Source organism: Neolamprologus multifasciatus, chromosome 10 (assembly GCF_963576455.1).
Source record: "Neolamprologus multifasciatus chromosome 10, fNeoMul1.2, whole genome shotgun sequence".
Lineage (NCBI taxonomy): Eukaryota > Metazoa > Chordata > Actinopteri > Cichliformes > Cichlidae > Neolamprologus > Neolamprologus multifasciatus.
In genome coordinates this window covers 23,994,394-24,010,862 of record NC_140448.1, presented here as the reverse complement: position 1 = coordinate 24,010,862, position 16,469 = coordinate 23,994,394, and the positions used below count along the sequence as shown (strand labels likewise).

The 16,469-nt window shown below is 39.8% G+C and overlaps 3 protein-coding genes across 4 annotated transcripts; 1 reads left to right on the top strand and 2 right to left on the bottom strand.

Moving 5' to 3' along the window:
* Positions 1-344: 344 nt before the first annotated feature.
* Positions 345-3,854, bottom strand: txndc15 (thioredoxin domain containing 15). Of its 2 annotated transcripts, none has more exons than XM_085174743.1 (6): positions 3,635-3,854; positions 2,897-3,213; positions 2,235-2,381; positions 1,700-1,863; positions 860-1,002; positions 345-725 (listed from the first exon to the last, which is right to left on the bottom strand). In XM_085174743.1, exons 1-6 carry the CDS (start codon positions 3,723-3,725, stop codon positions 529-531), a joined length of 1,059 nt encoding a protein of 352 aa, XP_085030869.1. In that variant the 5' UTR covers positions 3,726-3,854; the 3' UTR covers positions 345-528. The 2 variants fall into 2 exon arrangements, with proteins under 2 accessions (XP_085030869.1, XP_085030870.1); XM_085174744.1 differs by having other exon boundaries at positions 872-1,002; positions 3,635-3,851.
* Positions 3,855-4,621: 767 nt separating this feature from the next.
* On the top strand, positions 4,622-8,128 carry LOC146510280 (tripartite motif-containing protein 16-like). The gene has a single exon (XM_085174742.1). The coding sequence runs from the start codon at positions 4,976-4,978 to the stop codon at positions 6,638-6,640; it is 1,665 nt and encodes a 554-aa protein (XP_085030868.1). The 5' UTR covers positions 4,622-4,975; the 3' UTR covers positions 6,641-8,128.
* Positions 8,129-8,187: 59 nt separating this feature from the next.
* Positions 8,188-16,426, bottom strand: LOC146510279 (E3 ubiquitin/ISG15 ligase TRIM25-like). The gene has a single exon (XM_085174741.1). The coding sequence runs from the start codon at positions 10,453-10,455 to the stop codon at positions 8,773-8,775; it is 1,683 nt and encodes a 560-aa protein (XP_085030867.1). The 5' UTR covers positions 10,456-16,426; the 3' UTR covers positions 8,188-8,772.
* Between the last annotated feature and the right edge of the window lie 43 nt (positions 16,427-16,469).

Below are 16,469 nucleotides of genomic sequence, written 5' to 3'. Positions count from 1 at the left end.
TTTTTCTTCTCATTTTGCTGCCACAACAGAGAATTTCCTTCCTACACACATCGCTGTTTGCAATGTTTTCATTTACAGCTGTAAAATATCTCCACAGGATGTTCCTCTCTTTCACTCACTGCAGCCTACATGTTTGTTCAGTGCAACTGAATCAGGGGACTGCAAGACAACAAAACACAGTAGAGCCAGGAGGAGGAAGAGGAGCAAAGCGTGCCTGCATGGGAGGAGCAGTGTTTGTACAGACATGTCAACTATTTTGTTTTTTTGTACTTTGGACTTGTGTTCGGCTGAACATCAACTAAAAGGCACCAAAAAAAAAAAAAAAAAAAAAAATGACAGCACAGTTTGTCTTCTCGCACACAGCCTCAAAATGTTACTTTTAATCCAAATCTTTATTCTAAATCGGAAGAGCTCAAATGTTTTATTTCACTCAAACACTTAAAGCATGAACACATTAGCCATTTTAATAAACTAAACTGTTTAACAAACAATTCTTTACATCATTCTTCACGAACAGTCTGTGAGGTTTCACTCTTGATGCTCGTGCTCTTGTCCGGGTATGAGCCAGCGTATGCTGTCGGTCCGCAGGATGGCATACAGAGTGAAGCTTGTGATGAAGAGGATGGAGAAGACCAGCAGCCAGTCGATGCTCTTCACGGGAACGCTAGGGAGGGGACCGAGGCGGTCTGCGTCTGTCACATTTTTATCAGGGCTGGCTTCAAAACCTGGAACACACAGAGTTGGATCTTTTGAGTGGTCTTTCAGATTCATTTTACATGATTCAAAATGATCTTCCAACCACCCAATTCTGACCCTTTTGAGCCCAAACCAGTAAGCTCTATATAATGTAACACATAACCTGCATTTGTACCTGTCTGATTAACAAGAAAAGATGTGAGCGTGTCCAGCGTTCTGTCAGTGTGGTTGAAACGAGCCATCGGTTTTGCCCCTTGGAACAGCAGGATGTTGGGCACTGCCACAGTCCCAAACCTCGTGGAGAGGCTGGTGGAAGATGGAGACATGCATTACAAAATAACACGCAATAGATTTAAATATTCACTGGTCAACAAAATAACCTACAGAAAAATCTTTTGAATATACATGATAGATGCATTCAAAACAATTTTTGAGTCTGCAGTTAGTCAATTTTTCTTCTTTCAGCTGTTCCCTTTAAAGGTAACCACAGTGGATCATCTGCCTCCATCTAATCCTGTACCAAGTATTCTCCTCTGTCACACCAACCCTCTGTGTACATTATACTTGCACAATGTCATGTATAATGTACAGGGATACAGATTATTATAAGCACCCTTTATAAGAACATAATCAATCAATTCTTGGATGTTTACACAAAATAGAGTCCAAACATTTGTTGCAACAAAATGATTTTCAGCTTTTCAAAATTCTGGTCTTTAACTTACTTACTTTGCCTCAAATGTTGTTATAAAACCAAAGTCACAAAAAAGACTTCATTCTACATTTGTATTTTTATCATTTTCAACACAAACACAAAAGAACTTTTATCAACTACGCTAATTATCCAATTAACTGTTCGCTAATAAACATGAGCTATATTCTGCTTCTATATAGATGCTAAGGTGTAGTGAGCCACAGACGACAACAGCTTTAAAAAGTATTCTAAGAGGGGTTTTCACAGTGAGATTACACAGTTAAAACCAGAACAAAGGTGATCATTTACCTGCTGTGCTGTGAGGCATCCAGTGCCAAGAAATTCATGTTAGGAAAAACCCGGGGAAGGGCGTTGAAGTGAGGTGCCAGGTTGGCTGAGAACTGGCACCAGGCGGTGAAGAACAGCACCACAGAGCACTCTGTGCTGTTAGCATTGAGGAACTCCATTAGATCCTGAAAGAAAAGAAGGGATGGGTTTAGTGTTTTTTTAATCCAGGAGAGAAACAGGAAATTCTCCTGCATGGAATTTTATAAGAGGGATACAAACAGAACCTGGATTCTGGTAAATTCACTCAAAAATGAAAGGTGCAACAAACAACAATGCTCACGATACAAACAATGAGTCATGCTATGATGAAATAAAACAAAACTGATTTACAAAAAGGTTTATACACACAAAAAAAGATATAAATAGATGCATTAGAAAAGTTGATAAATTAATCTTGTATATGGTAGCTGGTGTAAATGTTTGGGAAATTGGTGGCACACTTTTTACACACTTTACGCAGAGTGTAAACATGTGCCTCAGAGGATGGAGTGAGTACCTGTGAGGCATTGAGGACCTGCACAGTGAAGTTCTCCATTCCTGTGATGTTCCGTTTATCACAGTTGACTTTGTACGTCTTGGCGGTCTCCGTGGTGTTGTGCTCCTCAACCGTTATGACCTCCGCACGCACAATGTCAAGCGTGAGCTGCAGGGAAACATTCAAGGAGAAGTTAGCTTCAGCAAAATAGCATTTATAGCTATGCATATTTGAGCTAATCTTCACTGAGACTTTATCAAGCATACGTCAAAACATAAAAGCTAAGCTGAGGATGAAATTAAATGAACCTTGTTATTAATTTTTTTTTTTATCAATTCATTTTTAAGATAGGAGAAGACTTTATTGATCCCACAGCGGTTTAAGTCAGTTGGTTTATAACAACCAGTGTTAATATCTTAAAGTAAATTTGTCCAGGAAGACATTTGAGAACCATTGTCTCACTTAATCATCTTAGAAGACAAATCTGCAAATCTTCACAAGTGCAAATTTTACCTTAATGATAAATCATTTACTAATTTGTGATTACCTTTATATTTTAGGTTTCTTTTGGAATTTATATATCAATTTAGATGTCAGTCACTGTGGTAACTGAGGTGGTAACCCTTTAAGGCTGCAGTCTAACAGCAGTTCCTTTTTATGTCTCACAGTTTCATCTTACTAACCTGCTGTGATGATTCAGCATCCTCCTCCTGTGATGCGCCATTCTCAGCTGGAGCCGGTGAACTACACTGGGCACTGCTGTCATCACAGGGCGGGGAGAAGCCTGACTGAAAGTCTTTCACATTTTTGGGGAAGAGAGACTCGATGTCAGATGGATCGATGGGAGTTTCAGTGCCCATCACAGCATCCGCGATCTCAGCCGTCTTGAACTGCCTCTTCGGCAGAGAGTCCATGTCTCCGGACTCTACAAACTTGGGGCTGTTCTCCAAGTCGGACAAAGTGTCCTCTGACAAAATGAGCTCCAGTGAGTCGTCATACTCTAAGGGACAAAAATAATAATTAAACTCAGTACATATAACATATTTGTAATTGTTTTCCATTCCATCTGACTTTTAATAGTGAATCACTGCAGAAGTTTATCTAAAGACAATCATATTTCTTGCCATAAGCTGACAGTTACACTCCTGTGAAAAGTATTTGTTAATTTCCCGATTTCATGGTTTTTTGCACATTTATGACACGTAATTGTTTCGGATTCATAGGCATCTGATTAGAATAAACAGCGTCTCTCACATTATTTCAGTCATCTAAATCTCTTTGAAGGACTAACTGACTAATAGAATATTACACAGAGAGAATATCCTGTGTTACTGTTAATGATCAACCTAAATACAAACATTATATTAGATAAAGGTTTGTACTGTTAGCATTGAGGCTAGCTGCAGCTGTCAGTCTCTTACCTTGACCAGACGAAAACTTGAAAACATCCTCATGATGCAGCAAAAACAATAAGACAAACCGTAATTGAAGCTTATTTAAAATCCCCCTCATGTTTTTGAAATGTAACGAGCCAAACACGATTATGAAACGCTGTCACGACATTTTGAGCCGTGAAGAGATGCTGCTGGACTCATAGGAACGAGTGGTCGGATCTGTGGCGGAAGAAAATAGACGATGCACATGAAAACGTGGCTTCCGGGATGCTTATTTAACCCATACATTTATTTTTTTCTAGGAAATCCATCCCAGATATTTCTAGACCATTCCTTGGCCATTTTTGTGCTGTTATTGGTGCCTTTTACGGGGAACACTGGTTTCCAGTTTGGGTACTCAGGTATATCAAACAGGGTTTAAGACATCGTCACCTCACTTCCTGAAGTTTACTGCACAGCTCCACCTTTTGTTTTGCGTATGTGTCCATACTACGTATTACGGTAAGGGAAACCGAGAACCGATTTCAAAATAAACGCGATCGTCAATGGAACGTGATTTCAACGTTACCCTAATCTTTTAGTCTGCCATTGACAATATAATAAATAATGGAATAAAAAAGCATACCAATATAGAAATGAAAAATAACTTTTAAATGACAAAAATAGTCAAATATGGCAAACACACATACGTAAACTCGCTTAACCAAATTAGAAAATTAAGACTTCAAGATATGTACAGGTGATTTGAGAGGGGGAAAATGGTTTGTATAAAGTGATGTCAAAACGCTGATATCCAAAATCAGAGTCACTTACTTACCCTATACTGCCTGAGTAATGGTGTCAAAATTAGTCTGTGGAAACTGAATTTACTTGCAATGGCTGTACACTTCTTTTGAAATTGTAATTTCTAAATGTGGTTATGCATAAGTATGTCATACTTGAATATTTCTGCCTTTGGCAATTTTTAATTTGTATTTAATGTTTATTTCTGTATTGATATTTATCTCATGGTATATTATATCATTGATCACCGACTCACGTTGGTTAATGTTAAAATTACATTCACAACTAGATCGCTAGATCGCTTTTATTTTGAATTCAGGTCTAGGTTTCCCGTACCGTAATGTGTAGCACATACACGTAATGCAAACTAAGGTGGGGGCTGGCTTGACTGCGTGTCTCAAAGTGGTACAAAGTCCGTTTATTCCCTCCCCTTCTACTCCTCAGCCAGTTAAAATATGAATCTAAACACCATGTGATCAAATGCAAGCGCTGAAAAGACCATACACCACAGATTAGTGTGTAAGGAGGCAATGAATGCAGCTTTTCTCTAGTAGCTGAAAGTGAAACTTCATTTGACTGGACAAAATGGCGCAGCAACTGATTCAGCTGGATCAAGAAAAACTGAGTTGTTCCATCTGTCTGGACCTCCTTAAGGATCCCGTCACTATTCCCTGTGGCCACAGCTACTGCATGGACTGTATCAAAAACTGCTGGGATGAGAAGGAAACACACAGCTGTCCTCAGTGCAGACAGACTTTCACACCGAGGCCTGTCCTGGTGAAGAACATGATTTTAGGTGAGTTAGTGGAAGACTTAAAGAAAGCAGAACATTCAACAGCTTCATCTGATCATACCTTTGCTGGACCTGGAGATGTGGCCTGTGATTTCTGTTCTGAGAGGAAACTGAAAGCCTCCAAGTCCTGCCTGGTGTGTATGGCCTCTTATTGTGAGCATCACCTTCAGCCTCACTACAACATAGCTCCATTAAAGAAACACAAACTCATCAAAGCCACTTCAAAGCTTCAGGAGAACATCTGCCCTCGCCATGATGAGGTGATGAAGATCTTCTGCCGCACTGATCAGCAGTGTATCTGTTATCTTTGTTTAATGGATGAACACAAAGACCATGTCACAGTGTCAGCTGTAGCAGAAAGAGCTGAGAAACAGAAAGGGCTTGAAACAAATTGGCAAAATGTCCAACAGATAATCCAGAACAGAGAGAAAGATGCGAAGGTGCTCCAAGAGCAAGTTGAGGCTATCAATCTTTCTGCTGATAAAGCTTTCAGAGAATGTGATAAGGCTTTCAAAAATTTGATCAGTCTCATTGAGAAAAAAAGCTCTGAGGTGAAGCAGCAGATCAGATCCAAGCAAAAATCTGAACAGAACAGAGTCAAAGAGCTTCAGGAGAAAATGGAGCAGGAGATCAGAGATCTGAGGAGGAGAAACACTGAACTGCAGCAGCTCTCACTGACAGAGGATCACCTCCATTTTCTGAAAAACTACTCGTCGCAGTCACATCTGAGTGCATCTACAAACGTACCCACCTACAACAATCTTACTCTGCAGTACTTTGAGGATGTGACTGCATCTGTGTCACGGACCAGAGATAAAGTGAAGGCTCTTCTCAGTGATGAATGGCCAAAAATCTCAGTTGGAACGACCAAAGCAGATATTTTACTGCCTCAAGGAGAACCCAAAACCAGAGACGAATTTTTGAAATATTCTTGTCAGATAACACTGGATATAGATACAGCGAACACACGTTTATCATTGAGTGACAGCAACAGAAAAGTGACACTGATGAGTATAAACCAGTCATATCCAAGTCATCCAGACAAATTCATTGAAAGGTGGCAGGTTCTGAGCAGAGAGGGTCTGACTGGACGCTGTTACTGGGAGGTGAAGTGCAACGGGATGGTTGGAGTAGCTGTTGCATACAAGGATATCGGCCGTAGAGGGACCAGAGAGGAATGTGGATTTGGATTGAATGACAAATCCTGGTTATTAAGATGTTCAAACAATGGTTATGAATTCAAACACAACAACATTTCCACTCCCATCCCAGGCCCTCAGTCCTCCAGAATAGGAGTATATTTGGATCACAGGGCAGGAACTCTTTCTTTCTACAGCATCACTGTGACCATGAATCTCCTCCACAGAGTCCAGACCAGGTTCACTCAGCCTCTCCATGCTGGATTTTGGCTTCCACAAATTGCTGGACACACTGCTGAGCTGTTTGACTTCAAGTAGATAAGAGATATTGAACTGTGCAATACAGTATTTGTTAAGATGTATGTATGTACACTATCAAAGATCTTTATGTATGTTATGATTTGTACCTTATTTTTTCTGTTTACAAAATCATTTTCCAATAATTTAATAACTAAAGTATGTATGTAAATATTGTGCAGGGAGTTACTGATAATAGATACAACAACATGAAAGTATGACTCAGTCCTGCCTTTTATCAATGGTTCAGATTGCTGATGATGTAATGGTGTGGTGATTATGTTCTCGGCACACTTTGGGCCCTGTAATACCAACTGAGCATTATTTAAACCCCTCAACTTACCTAAGCAGGCAACTCTCCATATTGTCAATATGGAGCAAAATGGAGCAGAATTCTGGACAAATATATCAGTTTCCATCTGGTATATCATACAGACATATGGGTAGTATAGAGTAATGGATCTAAATGATCATCAGTTCCCAAAAGCTGTTACATTTGTTTTTTGAAAATCACTCCAGAAATGAAGTAACCTTGGAAAATCCCAAAATATAAGTGTAAAATCCTCAATCAATCCAAAGCCCCTACAGCAAAATTACTATATCTTGAAATAATAATAATGGGTATATTGAAATATCTCATTTTTATTTTCACTTTGCTAGTTTACTTCCTGCTTTTAATTTTGCCTTATTATGAAAACAATTTTCAACTGTTATACTCCTACTTAAATTAGTGTAGACCTACAGTATGTACGTTTTTGTCATGGTGCTGGGTGGTTGACCCAGCGTTTTGTATTTATCTTTATGTTTATTATTTTATCTGATTTGATGTTCATTTCTTCATGGTTATTAGTATGTAGGTTTCATTCTCATCGTTTTTAGTCCTAAAGTTTATTTCCTGTGTCATCCATGAATTTGTTTTATGAATTTCCTGTTTTACTTTGAAGGTCTGTGTCTGTTATCACTGTGTTCAGCTAGTATCCTCCCGTCATCTTGTGAATTAGGATTATCTGTGTGTCATTGCCTGATAACCGTGCGTGTGTGTGTGTGTCGGTCTGTGCTCTTTGTCGGCTCGTCTCTGTTTCATGGTGTTTTCTTCTTTGGTCTGTGTCTCTCTGCCCTTCACCCCGGCACCCCCAATAGCTTCTCGTGCCTCATAGCCTCTTTTTCTCACTTTGCCACTTTGTAAATAAACATTCACTCATATCATCAGTCTTTTGCCTGCATTTTGTGTCCTTTTCCACCAACACCAAATGGCTTGCCCCGGCATCCTTGACCGTTTTTAAGATTTTACTTTTTTAATTTCATCATTAATGCTCTACTTTAAATGTCTCTTAACAAAAGTTTCCATTCATAATGTTAGTGATATTTTATTTCTTGAAACAAGAAACTTTAGTGTACATTGCTCACTTTATTTCACAAACAGCAGTAAATAAAAAAAAGGTTCATGAAAACATAACTGAAATTAAACATTTTACAATCCACCAACTTAAGTATAGAAATACAATCAAAGTAGAAAAAGCAACAATTATAATAAAAGTGCCAAAAAATATATTCTGTTCATCTAAAGGTTTCCAGTGGGAGAAACGTTACATCAGTCATCCAAGTGACTTCTTTAGTCTCAGCTGACTGCAGTTTCCCCCAACCTTATAAACAGTACATTTTCACAATAACTGAAACTAGCCCACTGAATGAATAATAGTATGTGAGGTCAGTTTCTTTATCAATAATATGCAAATTGTCATGAGCATTTCTCCTACTGAAAACGTTACGTCCAGATGAACAGAATCAGCTTTTTAGGATTTCCTTACCTGGATGATTGCGCATGCATCAAGACATAATAACTGTGATTCCAACATATCTGATACATAATTACTTTTTTTCTTTAATTTTAAATATACTGAAGTTATTTTTATATGAATTTATATTTGTTTTTTTTGTTTGTTTGTTTTTTTTTTCTAATGTTACAACAAAACAGTGGTTGAATGAATATTGTTTGAAATAAACAATTTTACCCACATACCTATTGAAAACAACACAATCAAAGAAATTAAAGAATACACTTATATCCATAAGGATTCATCTTTAACAGGTGCAGGATAGATAAACACATTTCAACAAGTAACACACGGCAAAAGGCAGAGCATCAAATTTCACTATTTTGTGTTTATTCTCTTCTTGAGCTCACACACCTCAGCAGTGTGTCCAGCACTTTGTGGAAGCCACAGTCCAGCATAGAGAGGCTGAGTGAACCTTTTCTGGACTCTGTGGAGGAGATTCATGGTCTCAGTGATGCTGTAGAAAGAAAGAGTTCCTGCCCTGTGATCCAAATATACTCCTATTCTCGAGGACTGAGGGCCTGGGATGAGAGTGGGAATGTTGTTGTGTTTGAAGTCATAACCGCTGCCTGAAACTGTTAATGCCCAGGATTTGTCATTCAATCCAAATCCACATTCCTCTCTGGTCCCTCTACGGCCGATATCCTTGTATGCAACAGCTACTCCAACCATCCCGTTGCACTTCACCTCCCAGTAACAGCGTCCAGTCAGACCCTCTCTGCTCAGGACCTGCCGGCAATCAAGGAATTTGTCTGGATGACTTGGATATGACTGGTTTCTACTCATCAGTGTCACTTTTCTGTTGCTGTCACTCAGTGACAACAGTGTGTGTGCTGTATTTGGATCGAGAGTGATCTGACAAGAATATTTCAAAAATTCGTCTCTGGTTTTGGGTTCTCCTTGAGGCAGTAAAATATCAGCTTTAGTCGTTCCAACTGAGATTTTGGGCCATTCATCACTGAGAAGAGCCTTCACTTTATCTCTGATCTGTGACACAGATGCAGTCACATTCTCAAAGTACTGCAGAGTAAGATTGTTGTAGGTGGGTACGTTTGTAGATGCACTCAGATGTGACAGTGAGGAGTAGCTTTTCAGAAAATGGAGGTGATCCTCTGTCAGTGAGAGCTGCTGCAGTTCAGTGTTTCTCCTCCTCAGATCTCTGATCTCCTGCTCTATTTTCTCCTGAAGCTCTTTGACTCTGTTCTGTTCAAATGTTTGCTTGGACCTGATCTTCTGCTTCACCTCAGAGCTTTTTTTCTGAATAAGACTGATCAAATCTTTGAACATCTTCTCAGTTTGCATTAACGCTTTATCAGCAGAAAGATTGATAGCCTCCACTCTTTCATGAAGCATCTTCACATCTTTCTCTCTTTCCTGAATTCTTTGAAGAAATTTTTGTCGATTTCTTCCAAGTCCTTTCTGCCTCTCAGCTCTTTCTGCTGCAGCTGACACTGTGACATGGTCTTTGTGATCATCCATTAAGCAGAGATAACAGATACACTGCTGATCAGTGCGGCAGAAGATCTTCATCACCTCATCATGGCGAGGGCAGATGTTCTCCTGCAGCTTTGAAGTGGCTTTGATGAGTTTGTGTTTCTTTATTGGAGCTACGTTGTAGTGAGGCTGAAGGTGATGCTCACAATAAGAGGCCATACACACCAGGCAGGACTTTGAGGCTTTCCGCTTCCTCACAGAACAGAAATCACAGGCCACATCTCCAGGTCCAGCATAGGCATGATCAGGCGAAACAGCTGGAAGTCCTGCTTTCTTTACGTCTTCCACTAAATCAGCAAGCATTCTGTTTTTCACCAGGTCAGGTTTCGGTATGAAAATCTGCCCGCACAGAGGGCAGCTTTGTACTTCCTTCTCATCCCAGCATTTTCTGATACAGTCCATGCAGTAGTTGTGCCCACAGGGAATAGTGACTGGATCCTTAAGGAGGTCCAGACAGATGGAACAGCTCAGCTTTTCTTGATCCAGCTGAATCAGTTGCTGCGCCATGTCTCCTCACCACGACTGTAAATGTCTAAAAGATTTCCTTTCTGTTACCGGATGCAAATATGCACTGAAATTTGAACTCAAGGTCCTTTTGAGGGAAGTCTGTGACATCTCACTTTCAGTTACCAGAAAAAAGCTGCTTTCGTTTCTTTGATGTAGACACTGACCTGAGCGTAGGGTGTGACTAATGTCTGAGGTGAGCAGTATATAAACTGAGTGGGGCTTAGACACGTGTGCTTTATTCCAGGAAAGGGAGTAGACAGATTGGTCTTGTAATTTGATACAGTACTGTTCTGACCATTTCAGCTGTGCATTTGTTAGTGGGTATTGTGTATATTTTCTATCTAATAAGTACAGGGGTTATGAGTTTTCTGCTAGTTAATGTGAGTTATGGATTTTAATTTAAACAGGAAACCACCCCACTATAACTGTTGATGGACTCATATAGAGGATCATTTTCACTGTAAGGTTTTAATTGTTTTTTTAAGAATTCAATTTGTTCAAAATAACAAAGAATAATAAAGGACCTTTAAATATATTTTGTGCTCTGTCCTGAGCTCATTTTACCAGACACCACATATGAATAATGGCAGTCAGTTTTTATAGTAGTTTTTGCTATTTTACTTTCGTTTTTATAGTAGGTTTTAATAGAGCTCATGCAATAGCTGTGCGCACAGGGAATAGTGACTGGATTTAGTAGTTCCTGACAGATGGAACAGCCCCGTTTTTCTCGATGCAGCTCAATTACTTGTTGCACCATTTCTCTTGCCCTCAAATCACGTCTTACTTTCTGTTTCAAGATAAAAACGTGTTTTTGTCTCCTTGATGCAAAGACACTGATCTAAAGCATATGGAAATGTTCTGTTTTGCATCTTATTACACGACTGGCAGATCAGTAATCTGGGAGGATCTTAGAAAGGTGTGCTTCATTCCAGGAAAGGTAGTATTCAGATTGATGTGAAACTGAAAGTGTTTCAGATAAAAACAGAAATGTAATCGAATGTTTACAGTGGAAACTGTTACTGGACAATTCAGAAGGACTGGATTAGTAATACTAAATATTAGTATCATTCAACGTTAATTCTTTGTTATCCCAGTAACAATTAAAACAGTTTTTTTTTTAAAGTGCTGTCCTTTCTAGGAATCATAACTGGGTTTCACAAGGGACGTATCGATCACAGGCGTAGACAGCCACACATTTGATTGACATGATGTAAGTAAGTAAGCAAGTAAAGTTAATTTATATAGCACCTTTCACAGACATGGTCACAAAGTGCTTTACAAGAAAGGTAAGAAAACACAATACAGTCATAAATACATCATAAAAACCATGGTCTATATAAAGCTTTTTGAAGGTCTCCACAGAGTCCAGACATCATAAAAATTGAGAAAGTGCATTCCACAGTCTGGATGCAACCGCTTGGAAAGATCGGTCCCCTAAAGTTCTAAAACGAGTGTGAGGGACCACTAAAAGGTTTTGATTCGATGACCTCAGGTTACGAGAAGAGGTATGTGTACGAATCAAATCAGCAATGTAGGGAGGGGTCTGTCCCTGTAATGCTCTAAAAAGTTAAAACTAGAATTTTAAAATGGAACCTAAGTCTGATCGGTAGCGTTTGGAGCAACTTTAAAACAGGGGTCATATGAGCTCCCTTGTTCGAGCAGGTCAGTAGCCTCCCTGCAGAGTTTTGAACAACCTGTAGACGAGCTAGCCCTTTCTCATTTAGACAAGTAAACAGGCTGTCACAGTAGTCAAGTCTTGTAGAGACAAAAGTATGGAATTATCATCTCGAGTTCACTTGTTGACACGATGGATCCAAGTTTGGAAATGTTCCTCAAGTGGAAAAAGCAGGTTCTTACTGATTTAAATGTCCCTCCAAAGAAAATGCTTGATCAAAAATAACACCTAGATTTCTAAGGTTATTCTTCTATAAGGAACCTAAATCACCTAGTCGCTGTTTAATATCAGTTATTGCACTGTCTGGTGCAATAATCCAAGTTTCTGTTTTCTCTGGGTTTAGCTGTAAGGAATTATTGTTCAACCATTGTTTAATGTTGGTTAAACAGTCAGATCGGAGAGCTTATAAACTTCAGAAGGCTTAAATGAGTAGAATAGCTGAATATCATCAGCAAAAAGATGATAAGATACATCAGGAAACTGCCGTGTTATCTGGCTTAAAGGAAGAATGTATATTAAAAACAGAATAAGTCCCAGCACGGAGCCCTGAGGAACTCCACACAGCAGCTCTGTAGATTCCGACATGGCATGTAGAATGAAAACCAGTCTAGAACAGAGCCAGACATCCCAACCAGGTCTCTCAGTTAATTTATCAGGACGGTATGATTAACTGTGTCAAGGGCTGAGGTAAAGTCTAACAAGACTCGAGCTGTGTCCCAATTCAGGGGCTGCACACTTCGGAGTACCCGGCCTTCGCGGTCTACGAGCGAGAAGACGCAGACACACCACACTGACACCGGTGAACATTGAGATAGTGGACTCTTATAGGTACCTGGGTGTTCACCTGAATAATACACTGGACTGGAGCCACAACACTGATGCTCTTTACAGGAAGGGTCAGAGCAGACTCTACCTGCTGAGGTCATTTGGAGTACAGGGAGCGCTTTTAAAGACCTTCTATGACTCTGTGGTGGCATCTGTCATTTTTTACAGTGTGGTATGTTGGAGCAGCAGTTTATCAGCAGCTGAGAGGAAGCGGATGGATAAATTCATCAGGAAGGCCAGCTCTGTTCTGGGATGCACCCTGGACCCAGTGCAGGTGGTGGGAGACAGAAGGACTCTGGCCAAAATAACATCTCTGATGGATAGAGTCTCCCACCCCATGCATGTAAATGTTGCTGAACTGCAGAGCTCCTTCAGTGACAGACTGCTGCATCCTAGATGCATGAAGGAGCGTTTCCGCAGGTCCTTCCTCCCTGCAGCTGTCAGACTGTACAATCAGAACTGCTCCCAACAAACAGATGTTTACATCTTCGCTGTAACTGCAATAATTGAATCAACCGATTTGCACTACAACCTGCTTTGCCTCTTATCTGTAGTAATTTTTATTTAATTTGATAACTGTACAGTACTCTGTTTATAGTAACCATTGTCCTTAATGTAAATATGTAAGAAAAATTGTGTATGTTTCTGTCCTGTTTGTTGTATATGTGTCTTTCTGGCTGCTGTTACAACCAAATTTCCCCTTGTGGGACAATTAAAGGGTTATTCTATTCTTCTATTCTAAAAGGAAAGACGCACATGGACTGCTAACTCTGAAAGGAAATAAAGTGTGATTTAAGTCATTCAGTAACTCACAATACATGAACTCAGGAAACTCGAACAGAAACTCACCTCAGCTGCCGCCCCACGTGGGAGTGAAGAAGGAGTTAGCTGTAGGTGAGTGCAATTAAGGGCAAGCACCACACCCAATCAAAGGTGAGGAAAAGAAACTAGGTGCATCGGGTGAAGTGAGTGTACTGAAAGGTGAGTCTTTACAACATCTATAGGACTGAATAAGAATATTTACATCATTTCCAGTAAAAAGTAGAGAACTGTCAAATATGATGGAGAACCTGCCAGTAGTAGTCTCATTTATTATGCGTCTGAGTTTTTAACTTCCAAGGTGTTTGTTTAGAACTAAAGTTGAGTTCAAAAAAGACAATTATGAACACTCAAAAGTACGTCCTCGACAAACACGTTGCCAATGTTGAGGCCCAAGGAAAAGACAAGGTCCAAGGTATGGCCTTTTAAATGGGTTGGACCAGAGACATGTTGGACAAAGTCAAAAGAATTAGATACAGATAAAAGTTCAGCTGCAGAGTTTGATGAGGCATCGTCAATATGAATGTTAAAATCCCCAAGAATCAAAACTTTCTCCAGCTGGATAATAGAAGATTAGAAGTTTGTAAAATCCTTTAAGAACACAGTAGCAGAGACAGGAGGGTGATAGACTGAAACTGTCATGTCAAACTGTCAAAGATAAAATATGTTCGTAGAGCCAACCTTAGTTGTTTCGACTCAAAAGAAGAACAGTTTTCAGTTTGCATACCTCTGCATATGTAACTGTCCTTAAAGACGACAGCAAGTCCTCCACCACGGCGACGTAAATGGGGGGCGCCCAAGTAAGAGCAGCCAGCAGGGCGCAGTTTGTTTAGGTGAATAGACTTGCCATCCCTGTGCCATGTTTCAGTGAGAAACAGAAAATCCAGTTGTTTTTTTTTCCTGTGAAGAGCTTATTCAGAGAGAAGGATTTGTTTGCGATGGAGCGGATGTTCAAGAGCGCAATCCAACTAAATACTGGCAGCGCAGGTTTCACATCAGCTTGTCGAAGTGGGACTGACAGCAAACACCTTGTCCGATCACGTGGTCTCCAGCAGCGCCACGGACCCAGTATTGCATGTGAATTATAAAACACAAGCACCACTTGTTACAGTCTAGCTGAGTAGCTGACTGTGTGAAGTATGAATAGTAGACCCAAGTGCAAACAAAATGGAACATGGAATGTAACTTGACAGACAAAAAGCGAGCTGTTTAAAGTGGCTGATGGAGAAATACAAAGTAATGCACAAGGCAAACAAAGACGAGAATAAACAATAACCGAAACTGGGGAAAAAATAAATAAACATGAAAAACTAAACATGAAACTTGGTATAGATACAAAGAGCCCTGGACCATGGAGACATGGCACAAAAGACAAGCTGACACTGAAAAAAGGAGGACAGAGGACTTAAATACACAGAAATATAATGAGAGGATGGGGAACAGGTGGAAACACAGCTGGGGCAAATCAGACCTAACCAGACAAGGGGAAGAAATCTAGACACAGTGCATACTGGACAGAGACTTTCACAGTAAAACAGGAAGCAGAATGGAATGCAGACATGACAAAACAACCTTGACAGCATAAGACACACAAACATAAAACACAAAGGGTGAGGGAAACTTAAACACAAGGGCAGAAGACACAAGGAGAATCTGAAAAACAATAAACTATAATGGAAACTTAGGTTTAGTGGAAATGAACTTAGAGAACCTAAAGTACTTAAACATAAACCACAAACATCAAAATAAGCTAAAACTCAAAATGCTGGGTCAAAAAACCCAGGATTATGACACATCCATATTCTTCCACTTAAATTAGTGTAGACCTACAGTTAGATTTGGATGTCTCAAGACCGGTCTTGGTCTCGAGACTTTTACATGGTCTTGGTCTTGTCTTGGTCTAGACGGACTTTGGTCTCTGTCTTGTCTTGGTCTCGGATCCCTTGGTCTTATCTTGGTCTTGCTGTCTCGGTCTTGCTGTCTCAGATCTACATAGTGGTAAGGAGATTTGGAGTCAACAGTATCCATGACACACAACGTAACGTTCAATAATGTGTCATGCACAAAAGCATCAGCTCTAAGAGCCGTGCTTAGAGAGTGCTTTGTAGTGAATCAGAAGAGTCGACTCTCATTGAGCGAGAGCCGGCTTCTCACTTAATTTCCTTTCGCTGCTCAGCTCTCACACGTGGCTCAGCTATGCTCCAATCCCTCCATATTGTGGCCAATCACGTGCGAGGATATAGGATAATATCAATATGTGAAAAACAGAGAGGGTGAGAGACGCGACAGTCAAGTGGAGCATGCGTCTGTCTTCTTAGTAAGTGAGTGAGACAGTAGACAGCGGTGAGGACGGCTGTGCGAGTGCATCGCAAAAACACATAAATATGCCTGACACCTGTAAACGAAGCAGCATCTGGCTGCAGTTTATAGACTTTTTTGTGTTGGTCTTGTCTTGGTCTCGATACCCTCTGGGCTTGGTATTGTCTGTACATTTTTAAGGTTATACTTTTTTTTAATTTCATCATTATTTGAAATTGTTGAATGCTTCACTTTAAATGTCTCTTTACAAAAACTTCCATTCATCATGTTAGTGATATTTTATTTCTTGGAACAGGAAACTTTAGTGTACATTGCTCACTTTATTTCACAAAAAGCAGTAAATAAAAAATCCTCATGAAAACATAACTGAAATTAA